Source organism: Notolepis coatsorum, assembly GCF_963971535.1.
Source record: "Notolepis coatsorum genome assembly, chromosome: 7".
Lineage (NCBI taxonomy): Eukaryota > Metazoa > Chordata > Actinopteri > Aulopiformes > Paralepididae > Notolepis > Notolepis coatsorum.
Genome location: NC_140171.1, coordinates 54,450,611 through 54,477,376, shown reverse-complemented (window position 1 = coordinate 54,477,376; position 26,766 = coordinate 54,450,611). Strand labels below are relative to the sequence as shown.

At 49.5% G+C, this 26,766-nt stretch overlaps 1 protein-coding gene across 1 annotated transcript in view; it reads left to right on the top strand.

The window, feature by feature from the left end:
• The window catches only part of LOC311231663 (microtubule-associated serine/threonine-protein kinase 3-like), a gene marked incomplete at both ends in the record, with an annotated part of 194,016 nt that overhangs the window by 77,597 nt on the left and 89,653 nt on the right, over positions 1 to 26,766 (top strand). Inside the window, 3 exons of the mRNA XM_084318291.1 lie at positions 4 to 62; positions 16,178 to 16,253; positions 16,925 to 17,134. Coding sequence (XP_084174417.1) covers positions 4 to 62; positions 16,178 to 16,253; positions 16,925 to 17,134 — 345 coding nt within the window. The remainder of the gene's footprint in view (positions 1 to 3; positions 63 to 16,177; positions 16,254 to 16,924; positions 17,135 to 26,766) is intronic.

Sequence of the window (26,766 nt, the reverse complement as noted above, 5' to 3'; positions counted from 1 at the left end):
GAGGCCGACGAGGAAAGGGCGCCCCCCCTCCAGCACCGCCGCCCTCGCTCCCGCAGCCTCAGGTAATTATATAATAATAATACATTGTAGGAATGCGGTAATGATAGTGAGAACGGAGCCGTGTTCCGATGCAAAAATACTATTTTATTACGCACTCTACTGTCGCACAACACACTGCATTCATCTTTCATTCGTCTCTTTTAACTACTTCATCCCCCGCTAAGGATCACGGGAGATGTAGTAAACACCACATAAGGCTAGGATGCCGTGATTATGTCCCAGTAGCCACTACAACATTTTATTTATAAAGCGCTTTTCAAGAACCCAAAGACGCTGACAATGAGCAAAAACAAATGAACAAAGAAACAAAGAACCACAGGGAATAAGCAACAGTACGAGGACAAAGGACATAGAACCACGGGTAACAAGTAACAGATACAGAGTCCAGTAGGGGAACAGTCAGGGGGGGCAGGAGAGGGAGGGGGGGGGGGGAGGGGAGGGGGGGTGGTTATGGGGAGGGAAGGTTGTGTGCTTGGGAGAACAGGTAGGTTTAAAACAGAAACAGGTAGCCTCCCCCTCGCCCCTCCCCAGAGCCTCAGGTAGCCTCCCCCTCGCCCCCCCCCCCCCCCTCCCCCCTCGCCCCTCCCCAGAGCCTCAGGTAGCCTCCCCCTCGCCCCCCCCTCCCCCCCTCGCCTCCCCCTCGCCCCTCCCCAGAGCCTCAGGTAGCCTCCCCCTCGCCCCCCCCCTCCCCCTCGCCTCCCCTCGCTCCCAGAGCCTCAGGTAGCCTAAGAATAGAATAAAATGAAATAGAATAAAAATTGAATAAAAGATACAGTAAAAATATACTGAAGTCTACAGTGTAATATTGCACAGTGCTGTTTAAAAAAGTAAGAGTCCAGGAAGATGGTAACTGTCACTCTGTGCTCAGTGATGCAGTGAGGCACAGTGATGCATTGTATAGTCTGATGGCTGTTGGAATGAAGGACTTCCTGTGCCGTTCAGTGCTGCATTTGGGTAGTGTGAGCCTAGCACTGAACATGCTCCTCCTGTCAGCCAAGTCTGTGTATAGTGGGTGGGAGGGGTTTTCCCTGATGGCCTGGAGCTTAGCAAGGTTCCTCCTCTCCGCCACCCTCGCTAGGGCGTCCAGCTCCACCCCAACCACGCTACTGGCCTTCCTGACCAGCTTATCCAGCCTGTCTGTGTCCCCTGCTCTCAGTCCGCTGCCCCAGCAGGTCTGTTATATATATCCGTTCAGTCTGTTTTTGTATAAGTGAATGTTCTTAAGATAGAGAGAAATTAGATTTTTCAATGGCCTCTCTGCTGTTTAGTTCAGCACCGTGGGCAGCGCCAAGCAAGCCACAGCGCCGCTGTCCCAGCTGAAATGTATAAAAGGGAACCTGTGTTGAAAAACCATTGTGCCCCCCGAGAAAATGTTATGCCCCCCCACTAATTTGTTTCTGCAGCCTGGTCTGCTCGCCCTCCCCCCCCCCCCCCTCCCCATCTCTTGTAAGATGTCGAAAGTGTCACACAAGACGACAATTACTATTAACTAATTGATGTTTCCATTTTCTTTTGACATTGGTGTTAAAAAAAGACATGTCAAGCGGTCCTTCTCGCAGCATTGATTGTCTGTGTTCGCGGGTAGGAAGCCGGTGGGGTTATGAGTCCTGGTTGTTGCAAACAGCGACTCCTACTGGTCGGTCGGGGCGCCTGTTCAGCAGGGAGGGGATTTCGGGGAGATGGCGTGAACCTCTCTCTTAGTGAAACTCCTCGCCGTCAGGTGAAGAGAAGCGGCTGGCTGACGTGTATCGGAGGAGGCGTGTGGTAGTTCTACACACCCTCCCCAGACCGACAGTGGGGCAATGCGCGCAACGACCAGGAAGGGAATTGGCATAACGACTAAATTGTGGGATGTGAAGGGAAGGGGAAAGAGAGAGAGGCAAAAAAAAATAGTTTCTTGTGTCAGAGCGTCTGTGCCAAACCTGCCTCTCCTGTTCGGGGAGGCCGCGGTGTGGATGAAACACGAGCCGTGCTGCGCGCGGTGACACAGTAACCGCTGAGCGAGTCCAAGTGTGTTCATCTGGAAATCAATGCCGGCATCCATAGCCTCCGGCAGGGCCTGCTTTATTTGGAAGTATCCTTTGGTGTTTACACAGCCCGTCTGGAGGGGTAACGGGTGACTCTTTGGCTTTGAATACGGGCGTGGAATTTAGAATAGTTGGGCACCAGCCATGTGCTCATTCCCCCTCCGTTGGCTCTCCTTAAAATGTTGGTTAGTGAGCGTTTTGTAATAGCTCTGTCATATTAACCCCCAGCACATGTAGAGTTTATTATTATGGTTATACTTTTTCTTTTTAAAACCTGCAAAGTTGAACCTTTTCATGAATAAAATCTGGCTAACCCTAAATCACAGAGTGGGACGTAGGGCTGGGCGGTGTGGCCTAAACTGTAGACCACGGCCCTAAACGGACCAAACGAGGACGAACACGGCTCTCCCTCATATACCAACGCCCTGTCCTGTGAGTCCTGTTTGTCTTGTGGTGGTGGTGGTCTTATTCTAGAAAAATTAGTAGATTGGCTATGCAAAAACGGAACATCATACTGTAAAGAAAAGAAAAGGTTGATGTAAAATGTGAAAAGGTGATTTTGGAAAAGAAAAGGAAAAGGTTTAAAATGTTTATGCAAATTATCGTAACCACTGAAAACATTTGTAAATTGTCTATGAAAAAGCGGAATTCATACTGTAAAGAAAAATTGTATATGCAAAAAAGAAAAAGTGACGTTGGAAAAGAAATGAAAAATGTCCGTGCAAAAATGCAAAAAAAAAAAAAAAAATTGAAAAATAAGTGAAAAATGAACCAAAATAAAGAGTTATAAAAATGTTTTATATCACAGTATATTTAGAAGTTGTGGACGGTAACGGTATATATAAGGGTATATCAGTTTTTCTTGTAATAATAATAAGAAATGCTTTAGGAGCAGTACAAGACTCTGGAATGGTAACAATGTATTCCCTGCATGCACACACAAAAGAGAGAGAGAGGGAGAATGGCTCAGAATGGCTTTAGAATATTTCAGCTAATGAAATGAAATATTTATTATCAACTGTCCAGTTCGTTTTTATAGAGTAATGTTTGGCTACTGCGCTAATTTCTAGAGCATTAAATGTAAACGACAAAACAGTGCCCAAAGTTCCCTACAACACATACAATAGCATATACTGGTTACCCGACGGCATCCAACTTAAAACGGAAAGAATAAAATGCCTAGATCATCCGTCTACTGCCAGCGAGCTCATCTGCTCACTCTCCGCTCACTCTGCTCACTCTCCGCTCACTCTCCGCTCACTCTCTGCTCACTCTCTGCTCACTCTCTGCTCACTCTGCTCACTCTCTGCTCACTCTCTGCTCACTCTCTGCTCACTCTCTGCTCACTCTCTGCTCACTCTCCGCTCACGCTCTGCTCACTCTCTGCTCACTCTCTGCTCACTCTCCACTCACTCTCTGATCACTCTCTGCTCACTCTCTGATCACTCTCTGCTCACTCTCTGCTCACGCTCTGCTCACTCTCTGATCACTCTCCGCTCACTCTCCACTCACTCTCTGCTCACTCTCTGCTCACTCTCTGATCACTCTCTGCTCACTCTCTGCTCACTCTCCGCTCACTCTCTGCTCACTCTCTGCTCACTCTCTGCTCACTATCTGTTCACTCTCTGCTCACTCTCTGCTCACTCTCTACTCACTATCTGCTCACTATCTGCTCACTCTCTGCTCACTCTCCCTCTCTGCTCACTCTCTGCTCACTCTCCGCTCACTCTCCGTTCACTCTCCGCTCACTCTCTGCTCACTCTCTGCTCACTCTCCACTCACTCTCTGCTCACTCTCTGCTCACTCTCTGCTCACTCTCCGCTCACGCTCTGCTCACTCTCTGCTCACTCTCTGCTCACTCTCCACTCACTCTCTGATCACTCTCTGCTCACTCTCTGATCACTCTCTGCTCACTCTCTGCTCACGCTCTGCTCACTCTCTGATCACTCTCCGCTCACTCTCCACTCACTCTCTGATCACTCTCTGCTCACTCTCTGATCACTCTCTGCTCACTCTCTGCTCACTCTCCGCTCACTCTCTGCTCACTCTCTGCTCACTCTCTGCTCACTATCTGTTCACTCTCTGCTCACTCTCTGCTCACTCTCTACTCACTATCTGCTCACTATCTGCTCACTCTCTGCTCACTCTCCCTCTCTGCTCACTCTCTGATCACTCTCCGCTCACTCTCCGTTCACTCTCCGCTCACTCTCTGCTCACTCTCTGCTCACTCTCCACTCACTATCCGCTCACTCTCTGCTCACTCTCTGCTCACTCTCCGCTCACTCTCTGTTCACTCTCTGCTCACTCTCTGCTCACTCTCTGCTCACTCACTGCTCACTCTCACTCTCTGTTCACTCTCTGCTCACTCTCTGCTCACTCTCTGCTCACTCACTGCTCACTCTCACTCTCTGCTCACTCTCTGCTCACTCTCCGCTCACTCTCTGCTCACTCTCTGCTCACTCTCTGCTCACTCTCCGCTCACTCTCCGCTCACTCTGCTCACTCTCTGTTCACTCTCTGCTCACTCTCTGCTCACTCTCTGCTCACTCTCCGCTCACTCTCCGCTCACTCTCTGCTCACTCTCACTCTCCACTCACTCTCCGCTCACTATCTGCTCACTCTCTGCTCACTCTCTGCTCACTCTCCGCTCACTCTCTGCTCACTCTCTGCTCACTCTCCGCTCACGCTCTGCTCACTCTCTGCTCACTCTCTGCTCACTCTCCGCTCACGCTCTGCTCACTCTCTGCTCACTCTCCGTTCACTCTCTGCTCACTCTCTGCTCACTCTCCGCTCACTCTCTGCTCACTCTCTGCTCACTCTCTGCTCACTCTCCGCTCACTCTCTGCTCAATCTCTGCTCACTCTCCGCTCACTCTCTGCTCACTCTGCTCACTCTCTGCTCACTCTCTGCTCACTCTCTGCTCACTCTCACTCTCCACTCACTCTCCACTCACTCTCCGCTCACTCTCTGCTCACTCTCCGCTCACTCTCTGCTCACTCTCTGCTCACTATCTGTTCACTCTCTGCTCACTCTCTGCTCACTCTCTACTCACTATCTGCTCACTCTCTGCTCACTCTCTGCTCACTCTCCCTCTCTGCTCACTCTCTGCTCACTCTCCGCTCACTCTCCGCTCACTCTCTGCTCACTCTCCACTCACTATCTGCTCACTCTCTGCTCACTCTCTGCTCACTCTCCGCTCACTCTCTGCTCACTCTCTGCTCACTCTCCGCTCACTCTCTGCTCAATCTCTGCTCACTCTCTGCTCACTCTCTGCTCACTCTCTGCTCACTATCACTCTCCACTCACTCTCCGCTCACTATCTGCTCACTCTCTGCTCACTCTCCGCGCACTCTCTGCTCACTCTCTGCTCACTCTCTGCTCACTCTCCGCTCACGCTCTGCTCACTCTCTGCTCACTCTCCGCTCACACTCTGCTCACTCTCTGCTCACTCTCCGCGCACTCTCTGCTCACTCTCTGCTCACTCTCTGCTCACTCTCCGCTCACGCTCTGCTCACTCTCTGCTCACTCTCTGCTCACTCTCCGCTCACACTCTGCTCACTCTCTGCTCACTCTCCGCTCACTCTGCTCACTCTCCGCTCACTCTCTGCTCACTCTCTGCTCACTCTCCGCTCACTCTCTGCTCACTCTCTGCTCACTCTCCGCTCACTCTCTGCTCAATCTCTGCTCACTCTCACTCTCCACTCACTCTCCGCTCACTCTCTGCTCACTCTCCACTCACTATCTGCTCACTCTCTGCTCACTCTCTGCTCACTCTCCGCTCACTCTCTGCTCACTCTCTGATCACTCTCTGCTCACTCTCCGCTCACTCTCTGCTCAATCTCTGCTCACTCTCTGCTCACTCTCCGCTCACTCTCCGCTCACTCTCTGCTCACTCTCTGCTCACTCTGCTCACTCTCTGATCACTCTCTGCTCACTCTCTGCTCAATATCTGCTCACTCTCACTATCCATTCACTCTCCGCTCACTCTCTGCTCACTATCTGCTCACTCTCTGCTCACTCTCCGCTCACTCTCTGCTCACTCTCTACTCACTCTCTGCTCACTCTCTGCTCACTCTCCGCTCACTCTCTGTTCACTCTCTGATCACTCTCTGCTCACTCTCTGATCACTCTCTGCTCACTCTCCGCTCACTCTCTGCTCACGCTCACTCACTCTCACTCTCTGCTCACTCTCTGCTCACTCTCTGCTCACTCTGCTCACTCTCTGCTCACGCTCTGCTCACTCTCTGCTCACTCTCTGCTCACGCTCTGCTCACTCTCTGCTCACTCTCTGTTCACTCTGCTCACTCTCTGCTCACTCTCTGATCACTCTCTGCTCACGCTCTGTTCACTCTCTGCTCACTCTCTGCTCACTCTCTGCTCACTCTCTGCTCACTCTCCGCTCACGCTCTGCTCACTCTCTGCTCACTCTCCGCTCACTCTCCACTCACTCTCTGATCACTCTCTGCTCACTCTGCTCACTCTCTGCTCACGCTCTGCTCACTCTCTGCTCACTCTCTGCTCACTCTCCGCTCACTATCTGCTCACTCTCTGCTCACTCTCTGCTCACTCTCCGCTCACTCTCCGCTCACTCTTTGCTCACTCTCTGCTCACTCTGCTCACTCTCTGTTCACTCTCTGCTCACTCTCTGTTCACTCTCTTTTCACTCTACTCACTCTCTGCTCACTCTCTGCTCACTCTCCGCTCACTCTCCGCTCACTCTCTGCTCACTCTCTGCTCACTCTCTGCTCACTCTCCGCTCATGCTCTGCTCGCTCTCTGCTCACTCTCTGCTCACTATCTGCTCACTCTCTGTTCATTCTCTGCTCACTCTCTGCTCACTCTCCGCTCACTCTCCGCTCACTCTCTGCTCACTCTCTGATCACTCTCTGCTCACTATCTGCTCACTCTCCACTCACTCTCCGCTCACTCTCCACTCACTCTCTGCTCACTCTCTGATCACTCTGCTCACTATCTGCTCACTCTCTGTTCACTCTCCACTCACTCTCTGCTCACTCTGCTCACTCTCCGCTCACTCTCTGTTCACTCTCTGCTCACTCTCTGCTCACTCTCTGCTCACTCTCTGTTCACTCTCTGCTCACTCTCTGCTCACTCTCTGATCACTCTCTGCTCACTCTGCTCACTCACTGCTCACTCTCCACTCACTCTCCGCTCACTCTCTGCTCACTCTCCACTCACTATCTGCTCACTCTCTGCTCACTCTCCGCTCACTCTCTACTCACTATCTGCTCACTCTCCGCTCACTCTCTGCTCGCTCTCACTCTCTGCTCACTCTCTGCTCACTCTCCGCTCACTCTCCGCTCACTCTCTGCTCACTCTCTGCTCACTCACTGCTCACTCTCACTCTCTGTTCACACTCTGCTCACTCTCTGCTCACTCTCCGCTCACTCTCTGCTTACTCTCTGCTCACTCTCTGCTCACTCTCCGCTCACTCTCTGCTCACTCCGCTCACTCTCTGCTCAATCTCTGCTCACTCTCACTCTCCACTCACTCTCTGCTCACTCTCTGCTCACTCTCCACTCACTATCTGCTCACTCTGCTCACTCTCCGCTCACTCTGCACTCACTCTCTGCTCACTCTCTGCTCACTCTCCGCTCACTCTCTGCTCAATCTCTGCTCACTCTCTGCTCACTCTCTGCTCACTCTCCGCTCACTCTCTGCTCACTCTCTGTTCACTCTCTGCTCACTCTCTGCTCACTATATGCTCACTCTCTGCTCACTCTCCGCTCACTCTCTGCTCACTCTCTGATCACTCTCTGCTCACTCTCTGCTCACTCTCCGCTCACTCTCTGCTCACTCTCTGATCACTCTCTGATCACTCTCTGCTCACTCTCTGCTCACTCTCTGCTCACTCTCTGCTCACTCTCTGCTCACTATATGCTCACTCTCTGCTCACTCTCCGCTCACTCTCTGCTCACTCTCTGATCACTCTCTGCTCACTCTCTGCTCACTCTCCGCTCACTCTCTGCTCACTCTCCGCTCACTCTCTGTTCACTCTCTGATCACTCTCTGCTCACTCTCTGATCACTCTCTGATCAATCTCCGCTCACTCTCTGCTCACTCTCACTCTCTGCTCACTCTCTGCTCACTCTCTGCTCACTCTCCGCTCACTCTCTGCGCACTCTCTGCTCACTCTCTGCTCACTCTCCGCTCACTCTCTGCTCACTCTCTGCTCACTCTCCGCTCACTCTCTGCTCAATCTCTGCTCACTCTCTGCTCACTCTCCGCTCACTCTCCGCTCACTCTCCGCTCACTCTCTGCTCACTCTCTGCTCACTCTCTGCTCACTATCTACTCACTCTCTGCTCACTCTCTGCTCACTCTCTGCTCACTCTCTGCTCACTCTCCGCTCACTCTCCGCTCACTCTCCGTTCACTCTCTGCTCACTCTCTGCTCACTCTCCGCTCACTCTCTGCTCACTCTCCGCTCACTCTCTGCTCACTCTCTGCTCACTCTCTGCTCACTCTCTGTTCACTCTCTGCTCACTCTGATCACTCTGCTCACTCTCTGCTCACTCTCTGATCACTCTCTGCTCACTCTCTGCTCACTCTCCGCTCACTCTCTGCTTACTCTCTACTCACTCTCTGCTCACTCTCTGCTCACTATCCGCTCACTCTCTGTTCACTCTCTGATCACTCTCTGCTCACTCTCTGATCACTCTCTGCTCACTCTCCGCTCACTCTCTGCTCGCTCTCACTCTCTGCTCACTCTCTGCTCACTCTCTGCTCACTCTCCGCTCACTCTCTGCTCACTCTCTGCTCACTCTCTGCTCACTCTCCGCTCACTCTCTGCTCACTCTCTGCTCACTCTCACTCTCCACTCACTCTCCGCTCACTATCTGCTCACTCTCTGCCCACTCTCTGCTCACTCTCTGCTCACTCTCTGCTCACTCTCTGCTCAATCTCACTCTCCACTCACTCTCCGCTCACTCTCTGCTCACTCTCCGCTCACTCTCCGCTCACTCTCTGCTCACTCTCTGCTCACTCCGCTCACTCTCCGCTCACTCTCTGCTCACTCTCTGCTCACTCTCTGCTCACTCTCACTCTCCACTCACTCTCCGCTCACTCTCTGCTCACTCACTGCTCACTCACTGCTCACTCTCACTCTCTGCTCACTCTCTGCTCACTCTCTGCTCACTCTCCGCTCACTCTGCTCACTCTCTGCTCACTATCTGTTCACTCTCTGCTCACTCTCTGCTCACTCTCTACTCACTATCTGCTCACTCTCTGCTCACTCTCTGCTCACTCTCCCTCTCTGCTCACTCTCTGCTCACTCTCCGCTCACTCTCTGTTCACTCTCTGCTCACTCTCTGCTCACTCTCTGCTCACTCACTGCTCACTCTCACTCTCTGCTCACTCTCTGCTCACTCTCTGCTCACTCACTGCTCACGCTCACTCTCTGCTCACTCTCTGCTCACTCTCTGCTCACTCTCTGCTCACTCTCCGCTCACTCTCCGCTCACTCTCTGTTCACTCTCTGTTCACTCTCTGCTCACTCTCTGCTCACTCTATGCTCACTCTCTGCTCACTCTCTGCTCACTCTCCGCTCACTCTCTGCTCACTCTCACTCTCCACTCACTCTCCGCTCACTCTCTGCTCACTCTCCGCTCACTCTCTGCTCACTCTCTGCTCACTCTCCGCTCATGCTCTGCTCAATCTCTGCTCACTCTCTGCTCACTCTCCGCTCACGGTCTGCTCACTCTCTGCTCACTCTCCGTTCACTCTCTGCTCACTCTCTGCTCACTCTCTGCTCACTCTCCGCTCACTCTCTGCTCACTCTCTGCTCACTCTCTGCTCACTCTCCGCTCACTCTCTGCTCAATCTCTGCTCACTCTCCGCTCACTCTCTGCTCACTCTCTGCTCACTCTCTGCTCACTCTCTGCTCACTCTCACTCTCCACTCACTCTCCGCTCACTCTCTGCTCACTCTCCGCTCACTCTATGCTCACTCTCTGCTCACTATCTGTTCACTCTCTGCTCACTCTCTGCTCACTCTCTACTCACTATCTGCTCACTCTCTGCTCACTCTCTGCTCACTCTCCCTCTCTGCTCACTCTCTGCTCACTCTCCGCTCACTCTCCGCTCACTCTCTGCTCACTCTCCACTCACTATCTGCTCACTCTCTGCTCACTCTCTGCTCACTCTCCGCTCACTCTCTGCTCACTCTCTGCTCACTCTCCGCTCACTCTCTGCTCTCTCTGCTCACTCTCTGCTCACTCTCTGCTCACTCTCCGCTCACTCTCTGCTCACTCTCCGCTCACTCTCTGCTCACTATCACTCTCCACTCACTCTCCGCTCACTATCTGCTCACTCTCTGCTCACTCTCCGCTCACTCTCTGCTCACTCTCTGCTCACTCTCTGCTCACTCTCCGCTCACGCTCTGCTCACTCTCTGCTCACTCTCTGCTCACTCTCCGCTCACACTCTGCTCACTCTCTGCTCACTCTCCGCTCACTCTCTGCTCACTCTCCGCTCACTCTCTGCTCACTCTCTGCTCACTCTCCACTCACTCTCTGCTCACTCTCTGCTCACTCTCCGCTCACTCTCTGCTCAATCTCTGCTCACTCTCACTCTCCACTCACTCTCCGCTCACTCTCTGCTCACTCTCCACTCACTATCTGCTCACTCTCTGCTCACTCTCTGCTCACTCTCCGCTCACTCTCTGCTCACTCTCTGCTCACTCTCCGCTCACTCTCTGCTCAATCTCTGCTCACTCTCTGCTCACTCTCCGCTCACTCTCTGCTCACTCTCTGCTCACTCTCTGCTCACTCTCTGATCACTCTCTGCTCACTCTCTGCTCAATATCTGCTCACTCTCACTATCCATTCACTCTCCGCTCACTCTCTGCTCACTATCTGCTCACTCTCTGCTCACTCTCCGCTCACTCTCTGCTCACTCTCTACTCACTCTCTGCTCACTCTCTGCTCACTCTCCGCTCACTCTCTGTTCACTCTCTGATCACTCTCTGATCACTCTCTGCTCACTCTCCGCTCACTCTCTGCTCACGCTCACTCACTCTCACTCTCTGCTCACTCTCTGCTCACTCTCTGCTCACTCTCTGCTCACTCTCCGCTCACGCTCTGCTCACTCTCTGCTCACTCTCTGCTCACTCTCTGCTCACTCTCTGCTCACTCTCCGCTCACTCTCTGCTCACTCTCTGCTCACTCTCACTCTCCACTCACTCTCCGCTCACTATCTGCTCACTCTCTGCTCACTCTCCGCTCACTCTCTGCTCACTCTCTGCTCACTCTCTGCTCACTCTCCGCTCACTCTCTGCTCAATCTCTGCTCACTCTCACTCTCTACTCACTCTCCGCTCACTCTCCGCTCACTCTCCGCTCACTCTCTGCTCACTCTCTGCTCACTCTCCGCTCACTCTCCGCTCACTCTCTGCTCACTCTCTGCTCACTCTCTGCTCACTCTCACTCTCCACTCACTCTCCGCTCACTCTCTGCTCACTCTCTGCTCACTCTCCGCTCACTCTCTGTTCACTCTCTGCTCACTCTCTGCTCACTCTCTGCTCACTCACTGCTCACTCTCACTCTCTGCTCACTCTCTGCTCACTCTCCGCTCACTCTCTGCTCACTCTCTGCTCACTATCTGTTCACTCTCTGCTCACTCTCTGCTCACTCTCTACTCACTATCTGCTCACTCTCTGCTCACTCTCTGCTCACTCTCCCTCTCTGCTCACTCTCTGCTCACTCTCCGCTCACTCTCCGCTCACTCTCTGCTCACTCTCTGCTCACTCTCCGCTCACTCTCTGCTCACTCTCTGCTCACTCTCACTCTCCACTCACTCTCCACTCACTCTCTGCTCACTCTCTGCTCACTCTCTGCTCACTCTCCGCTCACTCTCTGTTCACTCTCTGCTCACTCTCTGCTCACTCTCACTCTCTGCTCACTCTCTGCTCACTCTCCGCTCACTCTCTGCTCACTCTCTGCTCACTCTCTGTTCACTCTCTGCTCACTCTCTGCTCACTCTCTACTCACTATCTGCTCACTCTCTGCTCACTCTCTGCTCACTCTCCCTCTCTGCTCACTCTCCCTCTCTCCACTTCAGGGAGTCACTCTCCCTCTCTCCCCTACCTCCACTTCAGGGAGTCACTCTCCCTCTCTCCCCTACCTCCACTTCAGGGAGTCACTCTCCCTCTCTCCCCTACCTCCACTTCAGGGAGTCACTCTCCCTCTCTCCCCTACCTCCACTTCAGGGAGCCACTCTCCCTCTCTCCCCTACCTTCAGGGGGTCACTCTCCCTCTCTCCCCTACCTCAGGGAGTCACACTCCCTCTCTCCCCTACCTCAGGGAGTCACTCTCCCTCTCTCCCCTACCTCCACTTCAGGCAGTCACTCTCCCTCTCTCCTCTACCTCAGGGGGTCACTCTCCCTCTCTCCCCTACCTCAGGGAGTCACTCTCCCTCTCTCCCCTACCTCAGGGAGTCCCTCCCCCTCTGCAGTTGACACTAAAGCCACACCCCTCCCCCTCTGCAGTTGACACTAAAGCCACACCCCTCCCCCTCTGCACTTGACACTAAAGCCACACCCCTCCCCCTCTGCAGTTGACACTAAAGCCACACCCCTCCTCCCACATGCAGCGTGAAATTATGTTAAAAGGAAGTGAATGACAGCTTTATCTTTTATACAATTATGGTTATTGTTTTTCAGGAATGACAGCTTTATAACAATACCTTTTATTTCTCTACTCCTATATCAAGCCAGCTACGCATGTCGCCAAACCCTGTTTTTGAGAAGGATTGCTTTCAGAGTTAAGCGGGTTAATACGCTGGGCAGGTTGTCATGGCAGCGTGTCCGTGTGTCCACTGTAGTCCTGTGTTTAAACAATGGACCTCAGTCTGGGACTCACAACAGTGCACTACTAGACTAAACGTTGTTGCTGTTTAAATGTACTGGTCCTTATCAGTGCAAAATGTTATTTTTCAACAAAGATTGACCAATTCTCTGGACAAAACCTTTGACTTAAAGGTTGCAGTTACGGGGGAGGGGGATTTGTTACATTTGCATAAACTGCAATTAGGCAGTGTTACAGGGACCCAATTTTCCTCTGACATTTAGTTTGAGTTATGAAAATATGCCATATCATTATTAGTGTATATATATAGTATATATCTTTTTTTCTTGAAGCTAATATGGGGCTTGATGGCCTGTTAGCCTCACTGCTAACACTGTCTGCCTAATTGCAGCTTATGCAAGGCCTCTCACACGTGTAATATTTCTGCCCAATTAGGAGATATTGATCGAAGAAGTGTGTTCTTAGTTGACGGCAAAACATAAAATGTCTCTTTGACGTCTCACCCCAAATGCAGTATATGGGTCAAAGGTCAAAATGACTGGTAAAGGAGTAAGGAAAACATTGTTAATGTTCATACATTTATCGAGAGGCCTATTGATTGTATAGTTGTACCAACTATAATGTGTGATCTCAATGTATCAATGAGTCATATCACGGGAGACCACACATTAGAACATATGATGGAAATCCAGCCAGTTTCTGACTGAACATGATGGAAGGTGTCACATATGTTGTTGCTGTGCCACAGACATGTGGAGTCTGGGGGCGTCTGGAGAGTGAGGTCTAAACACTCGACACTCTGTGGTGTGAGTCCTGGAGAGTGAGGTCTAAACACTCGCCCTGTGACACTCTGTGGTGTGAGTCCTGGAGAGTGAGGTCTAAACACTCTGTGGTGTGAGTCCTGGAGAGTGAGGTCTAAACACTCGACACTCTGTGGTGTGAGTCCTGGAGAGTGAGGTCTAAACACTCGCCCTGTGACACTCTGTGGTGTGAGTCCTGGAGAGTGAGGTCTAAACACTCTGTGGTGACACTCTGTGGTGTGAGTCCTGGAGAGTGAGGTCTAAACACTCAACACTCTGTGGTGTGAGTCCTGGAGAGTGAGGTCTAAACACTCGCCCTGTGACACTCTGTGGTGTGAGTCCTGGAGAGTGAGGTCTAAACACTCGCCCTGTGACACTCTGTGGTGTGAGTCCTGGAGAGTGAGGTCTAAACACTCGCCCTGTGACACTCTGTGGTGTGAGTCCTGGAGAGTGAGGTCTAAACACTCGCCCTGTGACACTGTGGTGTGAGTCCTGGAGAGTGAGGTCTAAACACTCGCCCTGTGACACTCTGTGGTGTGAGTCCTGGAGAGTGAGGTCTAAACACTCTGTGGTGACACTCTGTGGTGTGAGTCCTGGTCGTTGCAACAGTGACTTTTACTGGTCGGTTGATGCACCTGTTCAGCAGGGAGGGGATCTGGGGGAGATAGCGTGAACCTCTGCGTGCGTTACATTCTCCACGTGAAACTCCTCGCTGTCGGGTGAAAAGAAGCGGCTGGCGACTCCACATGTATCAGAGGATGCATGTGGTAGTCTACACCCTCCCCAGACAGACAGTAGGGCAGCATGTGGTAGTCTACACCGTCCCCAGACCGACAGTAGGGCAGCATGTGGTAGTCTACACCCTCCCCAGACCGACAGTAGGGCAGCATGTGGTAGTCTACACCCTCCCCAGACTGACAGTGGGGCAGCATGTGGTAGTCTACACCCTCCCCAGACTGACAGTGGGGCAGCATGTGGTAGTTCTACACCCTCCCCAGACTGACAGTGGGGCAGCATGTGGTAGTCTACACCCTCCCCAGACCCACAGTAGGGCAGCATGTGGTAGTCTACACCCTCCCCAGACCGACAGTAGGGCAGCATGTGGTAGTTCTACACCCTCCCCAGACCGACAGTAGGGCAGCATGTGATAGTCTACACCCTCCCCAGACTGACAGTGGGGCAGCATGTGGTAGTCTACACCCTCCCCAGACCGACAGTGGGGCAGCATGTGGTAGTCTACACCCTCCCCAGACCGACAGTAGGGCAGCATGTGGTAGTCTACACCCTCCCCAGACCCACAGTAGGGCAGCATGTGGTAGTTCTACACCCTCCCCAGACCGAGAATAGGGGCAGCGCAACGACCAGGAAGGGAATTGGCATAATGACTAAATTGGGGGATTGGAGCAAATGATAAAAGATGATAAAAAAGACGAGTTGAATCTGTGAGTCTTTGTGTTTACTTGATGTGACATACTCCCATCTGTTGCAATTATGCAGTGGCCTTTCCCCCCATGTCTCTCTCTAGTAAGCATTTAGTTCTTTAAAATACTATAATAATGGTGGAAGGAACTCCCCACCACAGTAAGGACAGCTGAAACCCGGCCAATTTTCCACCGTCGACTAAAAACACACCTCTTCAAACAATATCTGAAATAATATCTGAAGAAAACCAAAAATATATATAAAATGAACCCCCTTAGTGTCTTTTTACTATTATGTACCCTGATACTATGCTACTATTCTTGTACTACTATCCATCTTGCTAATATGTCTATACTACTATGCACTCAGAGTGTAACACTCAAGCTTGATATTATTTGATGAACAATGCCACTGACCCTTAGCTGCCACAGAAGTACCTCCTGGTGACATGCTGTTCACAATCTGTAAGGTCAGGTGGAACCGGCTCGTCCGTTGTCTTTGGAAACGGCCAACCGACGGATCTTTTAATCCAGTTGGCAGTTGAGCTGAATGGCCTCCAGTAAATATATCGAGGGGATTAGAAAGGCAAGGTGACTCGTGCCAAATGTGTTCACGCCTTGACGTTTCACAACTCAAACCCATTAGTGTCGACAACATTATTGCATATAATTTGTACTTAAAGCGAAATCTGTGATGTGTTGAGCCGAACATTCAATTAAGCTGACTATTCATTCGTATTTCTTATGAATTACAGATTGTATTTGTTACTGTAATTATCAGATTTGAGTGATTATTTTTTAATTCATTATTGATTACAAAGACTATTTTATTGATTCTTATGTATTAACCGTTATTTCCTGTTTGTTTCAGCCCTGGACGAGCGAGTGTCTCCTTTGATAATGTATTAACCATTGTTTCCTGTTTGTTTCAGCCCTGGACGAGCCAGTGTCTCCTTCGATAATGTATTAACCGTTGTTTCCTGTTTGTTTCAGCCCTGGACGAGCGAGTGTCTCCTTTGATAATGTATTAACCGTTGTTTCCTGTTTGTTTCAGCCCTGGACGAGCCAGTGTCTCCTTCGATAACGAGATAGTTATGATGAACCACGTTTACAAAGAGCGCTTCCCAAAGGTATGCGTCAGTGGTTTGGTCTCGTATAAACACTTTCCTTACCTTGAAGTCCATTGAAGATCTATTTCTATCGATCTAATCTATTGAGATCATATTTGCTAAGATATTCTAGTACTGTACATTCAAGGTATTATAGACCATTACAGATAAATGCATTCTTCTAGCTAGGGGTGGGCGATAATGCAATGTTATTGTTTATGGTCTTTCAATGGAATCATGTCATGATGAATTGATGACATGACTAGTTACGCTGCTGGCCAGTGTGACTGCTACCATACTGTCTTTACACCTGTATCACTGTACATATTATACTACAACGCTGCACATCTGATTAGCACTACACTCAGTAATACAAATGTGTATGTTTTGTACCCAGTTTAATCACCTGCACATTGTATATTGCTGTTGCACTTTACTGCTACATTTGCACTGTGGTTGGATGCCAAACTTCTTTTCATTGCACTGTACTTGTGCTGTATGATGACAATACATTTTAATCTAATCTGAGTATATTGTTGACATAGCTCCCCATCTTGTATGCTATTGTTTAATTAGTACACTCAAACTCTTGTTGAAGTTCCACCTGTATCCTGAAGATCCTAACCGTACGCACTGGATGTTTGTGTGTCTGTGTTTCTTGGTGTGTGTGCCTGTGCTCGTCTTCCCCCCAGGCCACAGCACAGATGGAGGAACGCTTGCTGGACATCGTCACCCACTGTTCCCCAGACAGCACCCTCCCACTGGGCGATGGAGTGCTGGGCTTCATCCAGCACCAGCTGGCCGAGCTGGTCCGAGACTGCCTGGACAAGTCTCAGAAAGGCCTGGTCACCTCCCGCTACTTTGCCGAACTCCAGGAGAAACTGGAGAAGCTGCTTCACGAGGTTGGATACTGACAGATCTTAGTGTCTAGTTTCAGCAAGCTAATTGGTCTACAGGCTGTCATGGAAATCATGTGCAGCCAAATTGCCCCGGTCACTGAGCCATGAGAGTTTCTCTGGACATATATCAAGTGGGCTGTATTGCATTTGCTATGTTGTTATATTACAGGTTGTTTAGATTTAATTAGCAGTTGTGTATAGTGATGGTTATTGTCAAACACATCAGCTCAGTGCGCTATATTTAATGCAGAAAGAGCTTTGAAGATTGATGGCAGTCGAGATAAAAAATAAACCGCATCATAGGCGATTGTTGTTATTGACATAGCTTTGGGAATATATTGATAACAGTATTTTCTATAACCTCATTGATGCAGATCTAATTTCCTCTGGTTATGAACATACCGGTAATTAAATGTTTTTTTTGTCACTCATCACTGTTATGATAGAATGTTAGTTTCTATGGCAACCTTCCCCACTCCTCCTGCAGCGTCAGGCTGGGTGTGCTCTACATGGTGGACCTGGCATGCCAACCGTTCAACTGATGGATCTATTCCCATACAGTGGAACAAATTATGTCTCACACACACACACACACACACACACACACACACACACACACACACACACACACACACACACCAGGCACGTGCTGTGAGCGTTGAGATTGGGTAAGCATACAAATATTTTAGGCGCCACGCTCTTTCCCCATCTGTACTCAATGGCACCGGCGTTATTGACCATTTTAGTGATGTTTGCAGACCCATCGTGTGTTCTGTATTATAGCTATGGAGACAATAGTATGGCTCATTTGACAGGCATTGTTCATAGTCCATCACTGACTAATCAGTTAATTTCAACATACTGTAGTTTGTAGTTTATTCCATGCTAAACATCTGCCCTTTCCAAAATAATCCAGTATTTTATCATAGATCGCGAGATATGACGCGTTATATGCAATATGCCCAAATCGTTCTGGTTGATCACCTGAAACCCCAAATACTTCCAAATCAAAGGTATATACCATATACATATGTGTCTTCACAAAATCATCAAGGGGGGGGGGGGGGGGGGGGTCGTTTGAACTAGAAACTGCGATCGTGTTTGTCGAGCATGTTTTACGTCCGGTAAAACACGACACTGTGATCGGTACAGAAGCATGTTTTACGTAGAAAAATACCAGCAGGTTACCTAGGATAGACCTTACGTCAGTCAGAAAGTGCTCCAAAATGAATAAATCCCAGTCGATCCCATGGTGTTCGTAATTACTTGTGTATATTGGGCATGGCTACCATACAGGAAAGAATAGCTCTGAAGCACCAAATCTTCCACCGATTGCTATGTTGTGATCCACTCCTAGGCGGAAACAGCCGGAGGTAAACTCAGTACTGGGGACGAGTGATATCCCCAGTTCAAAAGGTAGGCGATACTGCCACCTGGTGAGATTCGATCGTCATTGCAATTCCAACGTAGACCTCGGGAGCTCCGGCCGCGGAGTGTTTAGAACGGGGATCAAAGGGAAAAGATCAACGGATCTAAAAACGAGTATACTCGTTATTGGCGCTCAAGCGTTGGCGGCGAAACACGATTATACTCGTTATTGGCACCGAATGTGTTAACATGCACCCCAAAAAGTGGCCATTTTTGTTTTCGTTTTTGAGGACTGCATACTTTTTTTGCAAACCATAATACTATACTTCATACTTATAGCACATGCATGAGCCTGGTCTCCTTTGAAAGATAACATTCTGAAGTGTCTGATCCAATAAAGAAAGATCACTTTTAGTGCTAATGAAATAGCGTAACATAGCTCTGAACTTGTTGGAAGACACCCTGGATCCATAGCCTGAAGTCGTATGTAGTAAATGTCCAAATTTCATAAAAAAAACTTTCAGAAATGAGTGATTAGGAGTGATTTTGGTAAACCGTGGAAAAAAAAAAAGGCTCTCCAGTAAACCATTTCCTCATTGACTTAAGTTTAAGTTTATTTATATATAAAACGTTATACACTGTTATCTTAATTTTAAGGGTAATATGTTTTGCGGCTCCCGATTAATTAAACGTTGTGCAGGAGGGGGCAGAATGGCTCTTTTGATAGTAAAGGTTGCCGTCCCCTGGCATAGGCCTACATTCAAAGGTGAAGTAGAGGCGGTCTTAAATAAAGTAAAACCAGTGCAGCACAACAGTCAACTCAGATCGCCACTTCATAGTACAAGGCATAGCTTCAAAATCCTGCCTGAGTCCACACACTATTATCAGCCGTTGAAAACAACGTACAGCAAAACAGGCAGCTAGTCGCTGCACAGCCACATAGCCAGTCTTTCAGCGCTGGTTTCGGGCGGCCTTTAGAAAGTAACTCAGTTTTCCCAGTGAAATCCAATTAGCAAAAACCCCCGAACGTCGCTGATGTTTACAGTACTGTCCATTTTCACTGTAATGTTAACCGTAGTCGACAGCATGAACGTGTACGTGATGATGTTGATAGAAAAATACATCCTAATTTACCTAGTAACAGATAACGTACCGAAATGAAAGAGCTACTGATTGGTTTGTAAGCATGCTTATCCTGGGCATATTAGTAGCGGGCTGAGGGAACAAATTCAATGCCCGTGGTCGAAATGCATTCAAATCGACGCTAGAGAAAGCACAGAGTGCTTACACCTGCGGCTGGCGGCAAAAAGCTGACTACTCTTTTAACTCATTGGCTGCCAAAAATGAGTATTCTCGAGTTTTGTCGCCAACCGGGCAGCGCCAAAAACGAGTTTTCACATTTTTAGATCCTTTGATCTTTTCCCTTTGATCCCCATTCTAAACACTCGCTCGGAGCTGCCTGTGTCTCCCTGGCACCGCTGCCTACGTTAAAGTTGCAATGACGATCGAATCCCGCCAGGTGGCAGTATCGCCTACCTTTTGAACTGGGGATATCAGCTGTCTTTCAGTACTGAGTTACCTCCAGCTGCTTCCCCCTCAAAGTGAATCAGGACATAGCAATCGGTCAGAGATTTGATCGCCTCAAACCTATTGTTTCAGAGCTATTCTTTCCCGTATGATAGCCATGCCCAATATACACGAGTAATTGTGATCGCGATGGGAAGACTGGGATTATTCATTTTGGAGTACCTTCTGACTAAGGTAAGGTCTATTTTAGGTAACCTGCTGGTATTTATTTTACCTAAAACATGTTTTTGTATCGATCAGTGTCGTATTTTACCGAACCTAAAACATGCTTTTGGTAACGATCACAGTTTCGAGGTAAAACGACCCCCCCCCCCCCCCCCCTTGATGATTTTGGGAAGAACCTTTTGATTTGGAAATATTTGGAGTTTCAGGCGAGCAACCCGAACGATTTGGTCATATCTCGCGATCTAGAAAAAAAGACTGGATTATTTTGGAAAGGGGCGATGTTTAGCATGGAATAGCGCACAAACTAAAGTATGTAGAAATGAACTGGTTAGTCAGTGTTGGACTATAAACAATACCTGTCAAGGGCGGCTAGGTGGCGCAGTGGGCAAAACGCTCGCCACCAACGCAGGAGATGCTGGGTTCGAGCCCAGCTCTCGGCGTTGCTACCAGCTTGGCTGGTCGTTCATACTAATACAATTGGCAGTATTAGGGGGTGGGAAGCTGGTGGGTGGGGATCGGACGTTGTGGACAGCGACTCCTACAGGTTGGTTGGTGCGCCTGCGCAGTAGAATCAGGAAGCGACGAGGGCGGCGTGTCCCTCCCACGCAGACCCCCGACGCTGAGAGATCACGCTGTGCAGGTGAAAAGATGCGACGGCTGCCTCCTCGAGTACCGGAGGGGACACGTGATGCAAGGCTTCGTCCACATTGCAGCCAGCTTGTGGGAGGCATGGCCTAACAGCGTTCGAGACAGGGGAGGGTAGAATCGGACAATACGAAATTGGGGAAGGGAGAAAAATAGAAAATGGGGAGAAAAAGTAGATAAAAAAAAACAATACCTGTCAAATGAGCCATACTATTGTCTCCATAGCTATAATACAGAACACACGACGGGTCTGCAAACATCGCTAAAATGGTCAATAACACTGGCGCCATTGAGTAGATATGGGAAAACAGTGTGGCAGTCAATGAGTTAATGAAAACAAACAAACTGTTTATATTAGTACTTTTATTTTAATATTTCAGTGTTATTTTTTCTTCTTTTCCTTGGGTAAGCACTGTAAAACGTAGTTGTTAATATTATTATAAACTTTTTTTTTTTTAGCCTTTATTTAACCAGGAAGTCCCATTGAGATACAAGATCTCTTTTGCAAGGGAGACCTGGCCAAGATGACAGCAATAACATTTGCAAAATATCAGACAGCAATAAAATGTGCCGTACATCACACAAGAACATAATAAAAGTGCATGTATACAATATACAATACATCACATGTAAACACAAAAACACAAAACCGAATAGTCTACATAATAGTAAAAGTGTATGACAGTAAAATACAGGGTAATAATACAGTAATTTTGCAGTTGGGACCCGACTACAGAAAGCAGCGACATTCTTCTTGTAGGAAGTTATGTAATACAGATTTAAATTAGCAGAGGGAGACCAGGGTATCTAAGTGGATATGGTCCTGTAGCCCATTCCATGCCCAAGGTGCGAAGCTTGAAAAAGCTGTTCTTCCTAGTTCAGTGTTTATTCTCGGGTTTTTTAAAAGTAGCCATCTTGTGGACCTGGTATGGTAGCTGCTAGAGGCAACGCTAATTATGTTGGAAAGATAACGGGGAAGCTTCCCTAGGACGGCCTTATATATAAAAACAAACATGTGGGTTTTCCTCCGTACGCACAGAGAGGTCCATCCTACCATTTGGTAAAGCACACAATGGTGAGTAAGCCCTTTGGCACTAGTGATGAAGTGCAGAGAAGCATGATACACACTGTCTACCTTTTTTAGCATTGAAGAGGCAGCATGCATATATATTATGTCACCATAGTCAATTACAGACAGGAATGTGGCTTGAACAAGTTTCTTTCTGGCCTCAAAAGAAAAGCATTGGGCTAGATCCACAAAGAATGGATTGCACGGTGCTAGTTGCACCCTTACTTACAATTCATTATGAATTGAAAATGGGGGACCCTGATGTAAACGAGACAAAAGTCTTTCTCTGGTCTGCATCCCCTTAACAATTGTGTGTATTGAGCCGTACTGTATTGTACCCATTCTGCAATCTGTTAATACAAATTTCATTCAATCAATCAATCTGCGCAGTGATTGATTTAATGAAATAATTTTTTTTGAAAAAGTCTGACTGAACATCACTTAGGATGTTATCTTCTAATAGGAATTGCTTTAGTTGAATGTTCACAAAGGATTAAAAAACTTTGGCCAGGACGGGGAGCTTAGAAATGGGTCGATAATTATTAACGTCTGAGGGATCGACACTTTTTAATAATGGAAGGACAAAAGAAGACTTCCACACTTCGGGGATGGTACTAGTCACAGAACTAAGATAAAAAATTGAGGCAATGGACTCAGCAATAAAATCAGCAGCTGTCTTTAGGAAGAGTGGGTGTAGGTTGTCCGGACCAGCTGACTTTTTACAGTCCATGTCTTTCAGGGATTTACAGACTTCAGTGACAGTGATAGGCTTAAAGTGGAAAGGATTCACAACAGAGCTTACAGCCGGGGGCACCATTGGGCATCCCGCCGAGGTGTAGGGCACAGTATCAGAATTATTAAAAACTTCTATGTGTCTGTAGAATCAGTTATTATAGCAATCCACAGGCGTGTGCCAGTCTTTCTGGGAAATATGGTTCACTGAATCCATTGATGAATTTATCAATTCATGTTTAATGCTCCATTCATTTGAACGGATAGTGGATAGGACAAAAACAGAATCAGAATTAATATATTCATAATATATTTAACATTTTAAGCATTTTATGAGCAAACGAAATTCGTTAGATTGGACATTTGAAAACGGTCTCGATCTGCGAGTGCGAACACGATCCTCGACACCGGCCCTCTCCCCTCCAGGTGTAACCCGAGCGCCCCTACTGGTTGATACCGTTGATACGGCAACCACCGGAACACACTCGGCAGTGCAGAGAGTCCTAAGGGCTACATAGGGTAAAATGTACAGTAAAATGTAGATGTAATTGTAGTCCGTGCTACAACGTTCTGGCCACATTCGGAGGTTGTCTGGCCACATTTAGCAGTGTGTACGCAAATGCGCGCACCTTGGCAGCCTCTTGCCTTTTCATAATTGCATCAGCAAAACAATTATTAGCCTAATTAAAGCCCTTTCCTATCCTAATTATTCTGTTCACACATTGTGTGTGTTGTTGTTGATTCAGTGTAGTTGATTCAGTGTAGTTGATTCAGTGTAGTTGATTCAGTGTAGTTGATTCAGTGTTGTTGATTCAATGTTGCTGATTCAATGTTGCTGATTCAATGTTGCTGATTCAGTGTTGTTGATTCAGTGTTGTTGATTCAATGTTGCTGATTCAATGTTGTTGATTCAGTGTTGTTGATTTAGTGTTGTTGATTCAATGTTGCTGATTCAGTGTTGTTGATTCAGTGTTGCTGATTCAGTGTAGTTGATTCAGTGTAGTTTATTCAGTGTTGCTGATTCAGTGTAGTTGATTCAGTGTTGCTGATTCAGTGTAGTTGATTCAGTGTAGTTGATTCAGTGTTGCTGATTCAGTGTAGTTGATTCAGTGTTGCTGATTCAGTGTAGTTGATTCAGTGTTGTTGATTCAGTGTTGTTGATTCAGTGTTGCTGATTCAGTGTTGTTGATTCAGTGTTGCTGATTCAGTGTAGTTGATTCAGTGTAGTTGATTCAGTGTTGTTGATTCAGTGTTGTTGATTCAGTGTTGTTGATTCAGTGTTGCTGATTCAGTGTTGTTGATTCAGTGTTGCTGATTCAGTGTTGCTGATTCAGTGTAGTTGATTCAGTGTAGTTGATTGGCCACGCAGATAGCTAATTCAGAATTACCATCAAGCAACTAAACTTTTAAAAGGGCCATGGTCATGCAAGACTTCAAGCATGACAGAAGAATTATTTTCTGACTGACTACTCTTGTCATTCAGCTCTCAGTGAACTATGCAACATGTGTCTGGAATGGCAGAGGACAGCATACGAGTTCTCAGCATTTGCATCAATCTTGACTGAGCACCTTGAAATAGATTTTCCTTACGACGACACCATACGGTGACACTCAATATCAGCTAAATTTAGGAGGCTACACTATTCAGTCTCTCGTGAATAGATGAGTTTGACATCGGGGCGTATCACGGCACACAGCGCTGTGTTCACCAGTGCAGACTGGCACCCTAGCCACGTCGAGGCAAGGCCGTGTTCACCAGTGCAGACTGGCACCCTAGCCACGTCGAGGCAAGGCCATGTTCACCAGTGCAGACTGGCACCCTAGCCACGTCGAGGCAAGGCCATGTTCACCAGTGCAGACTGGCACCCTAGCCACGTCGAGGCAGGGCCATGTTCACCAGTGCAGACTGGCACCCTAGCCACGTCGAGGCAAGGCCATGTTCACCAGTGCAGACTGGCACCCTAGCCACGTCGAGGCACGGCCGTGTTCACCAGTGCAGACTGGCACCCTAGCCAGGTCGAGGCAAGGCCGTGTTCACCAGTGCAGACTGGCACCCTAGCCACGTCGAGGCAAGGCCGTGTTCACCAGTGCAGACTGGCACCCTAGCCAGGTCGAGGCAGGGCCGTGTTCACCAGTGCAGACTGGCACCCTAGCCACGTCGAGGCAAGGCCGTGTTCACCAGTGCAGACTGGCACCCTAGCCACGTCGAGGCAAGGCCGTGTTCACCAGTGCAGACTGGCACCCTAGCCACGTCGAGGCAAGGCCGTGTTCACCAGTGCAGACTGGCACCCTAGCCACGTCGAGGCAAGGCCATGTTCACCAGTGCAGACTGGCACCCTAGCCACGTCGAGGCAAGGCCATGTTCACCTGTGCAGACTGGCACCCTAGCCACGTCGAGGCAAGGCCATGTTCACCAGTGCAGACTGGCACCCTAGCCACGTCGAGGCAAGGCCATGTTCACCAGTGCAGACTGGCACCCTAGCCACGTCGAGGCAGGGCCGTGTTCACCAGTGCAGACTGGCACCCTAGCCACGTCGAGGCAAGGCCGTGTTCACCAGTGCAGACTGGCACCCTAGCCACGTCGAGGCAAGGCCGTGGTCACCAGTGCAGACTGGCACCCTAGCCACGTCGAGGCAAGGCCATGGTCACCAGTGCAGACTGGCACCCTAGCCACGTCGAGGCACGGCCGTGTTCACCAGTGCAGACTGGCACCCTAGCCAGGTCGAGGCAAGGCCGTGGTCACCAGTGCAGACTGGCACCCTAGCCAGGTCGAGGCAAGGCCGTGGTCACCAGTGCAGACTGGCACCCTAGCCAGGTCGAGGCAAGGCCATGTTCACCAGTGCAGACTGGCACCCTAGCCAGGTCGAGGCAAGGCCGTGGTCACCAGTGCAGACTGGCACCCTAGCCACGTCGAGGCAAGGCTGTGTTCACCACTGCAGACTGGCACCCTAGCCACGTCGAGGCAGGGCCATGTTCACCAGTGCAGACTGGCACCCTAGCCACGTCGAGGCAAGGCCATGTTCACCAGTGCAGACTGGCACCCTAGCCACGTCGAGGCACGGCCGTGTTCACCAGTGCAGACTGGCACCCTAGCCAGGTCGAGGCAAGGCCGTGTTCACCAGTGCAGACTGGCACCCTAGCCACGTCGAGGCAAGGCTGTGTTCACCAGTGCAGACTGGCACCCTAGCCAGGTCGAGGCAGGGCCGTGTTCACCAGTGCAGACTGGCACCCTAGCCACGTCGAGGCAAGGCCGTGTTCACCAGTGCAGACTGGCACCCTAGCCACGTCGAGGCAGGGCCGTCGGTGACTCTTCAAGATATCCCCCAGACAATCCTAATAATTCATCAGGACACTGACACATTCATGTGGGGACTGATGTATGTATGTATGTATATATATATCTCTCCTCACGCTTAACCCATTCGTTACCACCACGCTGCCATTTACCCTCTTCTCCAGCACCATGTCTTTCCTTCCCTCGCTTATCCCCATTTGATACGTCAACATTGCCCCCGGCAGAGCTCCTACGTTTGAATCCCGGTTGCTGTTTTTCCGTTATCTCCATTGGAACCTCTGGTGTTTTTTTTTTTTTTTTTTTTGTCTTTTTCCCCCTCCATTTTCCTCCGATTTTCTCCCATCCCAATGTTAGTCGTATGCCAATTCCCAGTCCCTTCCTGGTCGCTGCGCTTTACCCCCCACAGTCAGATCATTTGGGAGAGTGGAGGCTACCACGTGCTTCCTCCGACACACGTCCAGCCAATCACCGCTTCTTTTCACCTGGCAGCGCGGATTCTCATTGAGAGGGCGTAGCGTGTGGGAGGACCACACTATCCCCCTCACGTCCAATCCGCGCTTAGCAGGCGCCCCGACCGAACTGTAGGAGTCGCTGTTTACAACGACCCGGACCCACCCCGCCAGCTTCTCCCACCCTCTGATACAGCCAATTGTATCAGTGCAGACGGCCAGCCAAGCTGGTGACAACCCCGGAGCTGTGAGCTGGATTCGAACAGGCGAACCAAGCTCACAGCTCCGGGGCTGGTGACGAACGCAATCTCCGCTCGACCACCTA